The sequence below is a fragment of the Ranitomeya variabilis genome, chromosome 4, assembly GCF_051348905.1.
Source record: "Ranitomeya variabilis isolate aRanVar5 chromosome 4, aRanVar5.hap1, whole genome shotgun sequence".
Taxonomy (NCBI): Eukaryota; Metazoa; Chordata; class Amphibia; order Anura; family Dendrobatidae; genus Ranitomeya; species Ranitomeya variabilis.
The window spans coordinates 76,107,072-76,116,772 of record NC_135235.1 but is presented as its reverse complement, the minus strand read 5'-3'; the positions used below and the strand labels follow the sequence as shown (position 1 = coordinate 76,116,772).

Sequence of the window (9,701 nt, the reverse complement as noted above, 5' to 3'; positions counted from 1 at the left end):
ACGGCAGATGGAAACTAATGGAGGAACTGATACTATTGTGTGCAATGGGATTATTCCCACCTATCCGGCTCATCAGTGGTTACACCGGATAAGTACAGGTGCCGGTCCAACCGCTGTACATTGTGATTCAGCCTCAGACCTGCAGCAGGGGAGTAAATGGGGGTGACCTGATGCCTGGTGACTATTTGCATCACTTCTGATATGGCTGATCCGAGGCTCATTCAGACGACCAATTATTATTTTGATCAGAGTTTGGCCCAAGTGTCATCTGTTTTTCTCGTGCGTGGAGGAAAAACAAAAAGTTTCTCCACCTTCTCCTTTCTGACAATCCGTGATAATCAAACCGCCCTCGGATGTCGTCCAAGTGCAGTCCGATTTTTTTCACGGACCCGTAGACTTGCTTTGCTGGTTTTGATCCGACCCTCAGATCAAAATCAGATGTCTCCACTATTTTCCAGGGATCCTTCGATCGGAGGAAAAAAAATCGGACATAGAGTATCATAAGTATGAGTGCTACCAGTGAAAAAAAAAGGATAGTGCTCATCCGAGAAACACTGAGCAATGGATATATGTGGACCCAGCCTAATCAATCTGCCCCAAGTTCCCAATAACACCCAAAGACAAAGCTGTATACTTGAAAAGTGTTTATTTACAGACACCCTTTGAGTACATCTCAATCTTTAATTTCCAGTTAGCGGCTCTTTTTTTAATAAAGTTAACACTACCTATAAGTCCTTGAGTTATGTGCACACAGTATGATCCGCCTGTACACATCGAGAATCCGTACTACAAAGTTAACACTTCTGAGTCACAAAACAGTGCGTACAAAAATAGAGATTCTAGAAAAATTCCCAATGATTAACCGGCAGTTATATACAGCTCTATGAGTAGTATGGGACCATAGTTCTCATTGATAAGGCAACCTATATATACATGCAGACATTGGGGACACCGGTCCACATTACACAAGGCACCAAGAACACTGTTTAGACGAATGCATGCTTCCTAACACACAGCCGCTATTTACAAACATTAAATAAATTAGCCTCTCGTACATAAACAAAAAATCACAATCTGTACCTTCCAGGAGGGGGAGGGGGCTCTGTGAAAAATAAAAAAACAGTGCAGATCAACAATACAGTCGCGGTGTAATTCGTACATGGACACAATGAGTAAAAACAGTGATCCAAGGTTTTGTAAAGTCTGCAAAAAAATGAAAATCTTTTGGCGTCATTTCGATTGCACTTGTGTTAATCACGCTGTATTGGTTAAAACGTCAGGTAATACGGAATTAAAATAATAAAATAAATGTAAAACACATTAGGGCTAGGAGATGCAAACGTACCCCTTCATATCACCCCGCCGGCCCAGGGCAGTGATGATGAGGATAAAGTGCACAGGTATATGGCTACGTCAGGCGTCTCCTGAGAACGGAACGCCCTTCAAAGTCACCATGTCACCCCAAATCCAAACCGCACACAGGGAACAACTCTATGCAGTTAGTAGGACGGAACAAAGGGTGTAGGGGCGAGGCGGAGCGTCGGGGACCCGGGCACTGCTCGCGGGGGGCCGCTGTGGGCGCCCCTGCTAAAGTCTAGGGATGCCAGGGGATTTCTACGCTACGTTCCCCTGATGAGTTTTTGGTAATTAAAAAAATATATATATATTTAAATAATTTTACTTAAAGGGTGCAGAAAATCTGCCACATCAAAGCTCATCGTGGGAACGTAGCCTTAGCATATGGCAAAAATTTCATTTTTTGTATTTTTATTTTTTCAGCCAAAGCCCAAAATGCAGAAGAGCTGATAATTCTTCTCCTTGGATCGGATGAAAAAATGGCAATGGCATTTTTCATAAAGATCTCATAATATGACAAAAATTAGAGAAAGTGATTACAATGTAACTTTTTGCATCGCCTCCATTGGAAATACCATTTTTAACAGTGTTGTTGAACCATTTTCCGACCAATGGATGGAAGTGATGATTTTGTCGCTTTTTGTTGGCTACTTTTAGGTACAGTCCCGGTCCCTTCCTTCTCTGCTAGTCCCTGCAGTCAGGATGGAGCATAGCTCCCCACACAGCAGCGCTCTCCCCACTGCCCGCATGTAATGACCAGTCTCCTAGTGGCGCAGGCGCAGCAGTGACATCCGCCCTCAGCACTGGCCCTGACCTAGGACGTCCTGCTCGGACACAGTCCCATCTGAGCGCTGCCGGACGAGGCCGCAGAACAAGGGCTGAGGCTGAGAGAGCGCTCGTTCCCCGTGCTGCCGCTAGGTGTCGCGCCTGCTCCGCTGGCCGAGCCCTTTCTCTCCTTCTGTCGCAGGTGGATCTTGGTGTGTCGCTTGCGCTCATCGCTCCGAGCGAACTTTCTGCCACAATAGTCGCAGGCGAAAGGCTTCTCCCCTGTGTGAGTGCGGATGTGCGTCGTCAAATGATCGCTGCGGCTAAAGTTTCTCATGCAGATGCGACACTGGAAAGGCTTGTGGCCGGTGTGGATGCGAATGTGTCTGGTCAGTTCATCAGATCTGGAGAAGCGGCGGTCGCAGCCTTCAGCCGGGCAGGGGTACGGTCTCTCGTGCACCGGAGTCTTGCTCGGGCGGTTCGGGTACTTCCTCGGCCTGAGGATGGGTCGTAGAGGCAGGTTTGGGGGGCTGTAGGCGCTGGGCAGCCGGGAGCCCTCGGTGGTGGCGCCCCCTAGGGAGAAGTTGCGGATGGTGGACAGAGGAGTGAGGGGAGGGTGCACCCTGATGGAGTCCAGGGGGCACGGGAAGGGCTTGCGCTCCGCCATGGGGTGCAGGTCTCTCTGGCACGGGCTCTGGAAGAGCGGCGGGTACTCCGGGAGCATGTTGTAGATGGCGCCGTCCGAGGCGGCCTTGGGGGAAGGGTAAGAAGGCGGCGGGTAGGACAGTGCGGAGCCGGCGGGGGCGCCGAGGAAGGCGGGGCTGTCCTGGTACACCGGGATCTCCGCGCAGGACGAGTACGGCGGGGGCGAGTACAGGTGCTCCAGGTCGCTCTGGCTGTGCGCCATGCTGCAGCTCAGGCTGCCGGACAGCGGGTTGGGGGACACGGACGAGGCGTTGGAAGAGGTGGTGGACGAGGACGAGGACGGGGTCACTCCCAGGATGCCGGCACTCACGATGTTAAAGAAGCCCTCTGTATTCCAGCTCGCCCCGGGGTACTGGGGGTCAATGGAGAACTTGCCCATATAGGTGAAGGCCTGATTGCGAGGAGCAGGGGGGTAACTGCTGGAGTAGGGCAGATCCAGGGAGCGCTTGTCACTCATGTCCACATTGATCATTCCATCTACGGGGAGAAAGCAGCACTTAGTATCATGGAAAGAGAGCTATGTGTACAGCTGGAATGCACCTACACCTCTATATACAATGGACCTACACCTCTAGGTATAATGCACCTACACCTCTATAGAATGCACCTACACCTCTATGTATAATGCACCTACACCTCTATAGAATGCACCTACACCTCTATAGTATAATGCACCTACACCTCTATAGAATGCACCTACACCTCTATAGTATAATGCACCTACACCTCTATAGTATAATGCACCTACACCTCTATAGAATGCACCTACACCTCTATAGAATGCACCTACACCTCTATGTATAATGCACCTACACCTCTATAGAATGCACCTACACCTCTATGTATAATGCACCTACACCTCTATAGAATGCACCTACACCTCTATGTATAATCCTCCTACACCTCTATGTATAATGCACCCATATCTCTATATACAATGGACCTACACCTCTATAGAATGCACCTACACCTCTATAGAATGCACCTACACCTCTATATAATCCTCCTACACCTCTATGTATCATACACACATACAGTACATATATAATGCACCCACATCTCTATATACAATGGACACACACCTCTATATATAATGCACCTACACCTCTATAGAATGCACCTACACCTCTATGTATAATCCTCCTACACCTCTATGTATAATGCACCCATATCTCTATATACAATGGACCTACACCTCTATAGAATGCACCTACACCTCTATAGAATGCACCTACACCTCTATATAATCCTCCTACACCTCTATGTATCATACACACATACAGTACATATATAATGCACCCACATCTCTATATACAATGGACACACACCTCTATATATAATGCACCTACACCTCTATAGAATGCACCTACACCTCTATATAAAGTGCACACATACAGTACATATATAATGCACCCATACCTCTATAGAATGCACCTACACCTCTATATAATGCACCTACACCTCTATAGAATGCACCTACACCACTATGTATAATGCACCTACACCTCTATAGAATGCACCTACACCACTATGTATAATGCACACATACAGTACATATATAATGCACCCATACCTCTATATACAATGGACATACACCTCTATATATCATGCACCCATACCTCTATATACAATGGACATACACCTCTATATATAATGCACCCATACCTCTATATATAATGCACCTACACCTCTATATATAATGCACCGACCCCCTATATAATGCACCTACACCTCTATGTATAATGCACACATACAGTACATATATAATGCACCCATATCTCTATATACAATGGACATATACCTCTATATATAATGCACCTACACCTCTATATATAATGCACCTACACCTCTATAGAATGCACCTACACCTCTATATAATGCACCTACACCTCTATATATAATGCACCTACACCTCTATATATAATGCACCTACACCTCTATATATAATGTACCTACACCTCTATGTATCATACACATATACAGTACATATATAATGCATCTACACATCTATGTATAATGCACACAGCACATCTATACTGCACCTATACTACACATATATAATATACACATAGAATACATCTATAGTATAGGATATGATATAGTACATCTGTAACATGTATACATCTAAAGTACATATATACTACACATCTATGTAATACACTTATATAGTGAATCTATAATATACTTTTTTTAATACACTATACTGCACATCTATAATACATACATTGCATTTATAAGACATATATATAATCCATCCATAATGCACATATATGGTACCTATATCTAATAGATTCTCTCTCTATATATATATATTAGGTGTGGGGGACAATTCTAAAAGCCCCTTGATGATTTCTCTGCAGGTTACCCCCCTGTAGGTGATGTAGCAGATCTGGCAGCAGGTGGTGTCTGTAGACCATGAACTCCCTGAACTCACCTAAGTCATGATCACTTTACACTTCATCTACTCCTCTTAATGTCAGTGTGGAAAAGAGCAAACTGAGCCCCAAAGAGTCCCCTGCTCTCTACTATTAGACAGCAGGACGTGTGAGCTGGCCCAGGACAGACCGCACGGATCCGCAGAGGTGATGGTGATGATGGTGCAGCTCTTACCTCCAGGGACACTGCTCATCTGCTCAAAGGGTCCTCCCAGGTCAACATTGGGGAAGATGGTGACAGAGGTGGGCAAGGAGGATTCATCCATAGGGTAAAGGGCATCTGGCATCTGGTGCACAAAGCCCCCAATAGTCACTGGGATTTTCTCTATGGTTTTGGCCGTCATCATGTCATCAGCTAACAGCCCCAGATTGACAGATTTACAGAAAAAAATCAATAAATAAAAAAAATAAAATGAGTCTTTTTTCCTCAAATCTCCTGTGTAAGTCTGAGATCACATCCAAAGTCAGTGGGTAGTGGAGCTAGTGGCCATAGGAGCAGCATGTGGACGTGTCAGTGCAGCCGCTGTAGTGTGGGGGGCTCCCAGACCCGGGGTCCTGTGCACGAGCTCTAATCAATTGCACTAAATGGAACGTGTGCCTTCTAAAGTATTTATTCTGGGGCTTTGAATGCCCGTGACGTCACGGACCATATATGGACAGGAACAGGGAAGGGTTGCCCCGCCTTGGGCGTGATGTCACGGGGATTTGCCGCTCTATGAATGGAGAAATGGGCGTGGCTTGCGCTGCGCTGGAGCGATGAATGGAGCCGCTTGTCCGAGCGCAGTGAGCGGGGAGTGCGGCAGCGCCGGGCGCAGAGAGAGGCAGCGCCGCCGGGTATGGCGCACTGCGGGCGCCGAATAACGCGCATTTACCGCGCAACGCGGCGCTGCCCGCGCACTGCACAGCATCCGTGATTCCGGTCCGCACCTAATAAGGCCAAGATCCGGCCCGGAGCGGCCGCCCCCGGCCATATATAGCGCGGTTCCGGCACACGACGCCCGCCCGCCCGCACTGGAGGAGCCGCGCACCGCTCCTGGCAGATGCCGCCACAACCGCAACTTCTCCCTCACGGAATCCCACGGCCTGCTGGGAAGAAGCCGCGACTGCTGCAGCTCCAGCCACAGCCCAGGCTGTCATGTCAGGGTGTACGGAGAGCTGCTGCGTCACAGCAAGCCCAGAATACAGCCACAACATGGCAGCAAAGTACTACTGCTCCCAGCATCACAGCCCCAGCCCGGGGGCCACAACATGGCAGCAAAGTACTACTGCTCCCAGCATCACAGCCCCAGCCCGGGGGTCACAACATGGCAGCAAAGTACTACTGCTCCCAGCATCGCTGCCCCAGACCGGCATACACGACATGGCAGCAAAGTACTACTGCTCCCAGCATCACAGCCCCAGACCAGCATACACGATATAGGCAGCAAAGAAGTACTACAGCTCCCAGCATCACAGCCCGACATACCACAATCATCACATATGATCACACAGGATGGGTCCCTGCTCAGGGTGGATATTGAAGGGAAGGGAGGGTGGAGGAAGGAGAGAGGGAGAGAGAGAGGTGATAGATAGATAGATAGATAGATAGATAGATAGATAGATAGATAGATAGATAGATAATTGCAAAAAGTGAGAGCAGCACAGAAAAACAAATTCAGAGCGCAAAGCCCCTCAGGCATGTACCAAAACTTATAATAAGAGTCCAAAAAGTCAGAGGCAGCACACCATTGCAAATAAGTTTTAATAGCCCATCGTGGCGACTTTTCAGCTCATGGAGAGCCTTTCTCGAAAGGCTCTCCATGAGCTGAAACGTCGCCATGATGGGCTATTAAAACCTGAACACTTTTTGAAACTTATTTGCAATGGTGTGCTGCCTCTGACTTTTTGGACTCTTAGATAGATAGATAATGGATAGATGATAGAGAATGGATAGATAGATGATAGATAATAGATAGAGAATGGATAGATAGATGATAGATAATAGATAGATAGTAGATGATAGATAGATAGATAGATAGATAGATAGATAGATAGATAGATAGATAGATAGATAATGGATAGATGATAGAGAATGGATAGATAGATGATAGATAATAGATAGAGAATGGATAGATAGATAGATAGTAGATGATAGATAGATAGATGGTAGATAGATAGATAGATAGTAGATGATAGATAGATGATAGATAGATAGAATGAGCCTCGGACCGGCCGGCAGGAGAGCAGGTGAATTCCCCGGTGGGCCCCTGTATAGCAGTGGGCAGTAGTTTGCAAAATACTAATGATTCACTATGTACAAAGGCAGAAGCTCATCACTTTTTTAGTGTTACAGACCCAGTTTATTAAATAGAAGCATAGGGACATTTCTGAATGAGGGTAATGTAATATTTGCCTGTAGCTGAACAGAGGACCCCAGAGTCATTATTACTGGTGGGCGCTGGGCAGCCATCTCCAGCCTGACTCTGGATAGACCAATAGATAGATAGAATGAATAGATAGATATGGGATAGATAATTAGATAGATAATAGATAGATAGAACTATTGATAGATTATAATGAGAGACATGTAGAGATGAGAATAGTCGGAGTGCGATAGTTGAATACACATTACACATGGAATCTCTGAGCAGACACACGTGACAGATACATACGATGTATTGGAGATTATATCTGTTACATCCATCATATTTTTGCTCTTTGCCAACTTATAAAAACCTGCAGCAATTTATCATTTTCTAATGTATTTCCTCCTTTTTCTCCGCGATCATGAACTTGTCCCACAAATGTATAATTACCGGGGGCTCCGGTGCAGATTGGGGGGAGGTCGTTATATAGGGGGCGCCCATAGTGTCTGTTCACACCTCACTATACATCTGTCTGCGGTTCTACAGTGCCGGTGTCTAATGTATAGATGTCATTGCTTAAAAAATAATGTCACTTATTTCTGATTTCCCCACAATCTCACCTAAATAAAAAATAATGTAGATTGCTAAAAAAAAATAATGAAATATTATATAATTTTGGCAGCGGATCCATCAGTAAAAACAGAACATTATGAAGCTGGTTTGTCCGGATAATCCTCCTCTTCATCAGCTCGTCCTGATTAACCCCACAGGTCCCTGGGCTGCTCCATCACAGTACGGTAATAGTATAGGCTGGATAGAAACAGACACTTTACTTTCTGCCCCATGTAAACCCAATTGTGCATTTAACCAGGAGCGGAAATCTCTCTTTGTAAAGTTTCTTTCAGCCCGTGCGCCACCTGGTGGAAGGAGCAGATATAGCACATTATTTGTGCCCGTTCTAGAATTCTTTCTGCTTTCTACTGAATTAAAAGTGCAGTAAATAGCAGATATTTTAGTGAATCCTATAGTGCATCGCTGTATTCTCACATCTCTCTGAAAAAAAAAATAAGTATCCTTAACATGCTAGAGATAATACGCCTTTAAATTACTCAGGGTGTGGACACTAATGCAAGTTATTTTGTGCAAATATTTTATGAGAAAAAAAAGCTGGGTTGGTGAAGTGATCCTCTTACCAATGAGGGTGCCCTTGCAGGTGGGTGCCGGGCATTGTGAGCTGCAGTCTCCTCAATGAGGGCATTCAGGCTGCGGCGTGGACCTCTGGCTGGAATCTGTGGAGCTGAGTGGGTTGTGTTAGGGGGAAGGAGTGTGTGGCCCGATCTTAAGAAAGAAATATTATGCAAATTGCCCAAACAATAGAGATTCCTCTGGGGATCAGTGGGAAACATCAGGGCTGCGTTACCATTTTATAAAAGAAGTAACGAATTAATGCAAAAGAGCCAAATATCTTCAATTTACTGAAAACTAATAATAAAATAAATGCAAAAAAATGTATAGGAAATACCTAATATATGCATAGTAGTATTAAAACTAAAAAAATCGGATGCAAAAAATAAATTACAATTAAAAACAACAAACACTTACTAGTGAATTGCTCATTGTGTAAAGAATTCGTTTTTTACCGATCTATTTGCACATTTCTAACTAACAAAATTAATATTTGCTGGTTTGATAAGTTCAATATTTTAAGACTTTATTTTTAATACAGAATTAAATCATTAACTGGGAAGATTTACACTGATCGTCTAATCAAACAGTATTTATTAGACAGGCATTTACAATCACAACGAATTCATAGGGAATGTTCGGAAAATGTGAGTTTTTTGTTCTTCAATGAACGATTATTACCTTATACTATTAGGAATTGGAGGCACTCTGGGAGTTTTCTTTTTCCTAATAATATATAAGGTTTTATTGAATCCGTTCTATTTGTTAAGAGGTTGATTGTTTGGAGCAAGGGAACAATGAGAGGGCTGAGATTTCGTTCTAAACTTTACCAGCTGCTCAGATTTCGTTTGCAGTTTAATATAGTTACACAAAGAAATGCATTTGTAATCACATTTATATTAGAAAAATG

At 44.8% G+C, this 9,701-nt stretch overlaps 1 protein-coding gene across 2 annotated transcripts; it reads right to left on the bottom strand.

Annotated features, from left to right (window-relative positions):
- Window positions 1-629: 629 nt before the first annotated feature.
- EGR2 (early growth response 2) lies at window positions 630-8,908 on the bottom strand. 2 transcript variants are annotated; one of them, XM_077258772.1, is made up of 2 exons: window positions 8,800-8,908; window positions 630-3,303 (listed from the first exon to the last, which is right to left on the bottom strand). In XM_077258772.1, exon 2 carries the CDS (start codon window positions 3,296-3,298, stop codon window positions 2,171-2,173), a length of 1,128 nt encoding a protein of 375 aa, XP_077114887.1. In that variant the 5' UTR covers window positions 3,299-3,303; window positions 8,800-8,908; the 3' UTR covers window positions 630-2,170. The 2 variants fall into 2 exon arrangements, with proteins under 2 accessions (XP_077114887.1, XP_077114886.1); XM_077258771.1 differs by lacking the exon at window positions 8,800-8,908 and adding an exon at window positions 5,437-5,876.
- Between the last annotated feature and the right edge of the window lie 793 nt (window positions 8,909-9,701).

Excerpts from the sequence above, each read along its gene's own strand:
- EGR2 (XM_077258771.1), bottom strand. The coding sequence starts at position 5,608 with ATGATGACGGCCAAAACCATAGAGAAAATCCCAGTGACTATTGGGGGC. Across the intron at positions 3,304-5,436 it reads GATGAGCAGTGTCCCTGGAG|ATGGAATGATCAATGTGGAC; the intron begins GTAAGAGCTGCA and ends TTCTCCCCGTAG.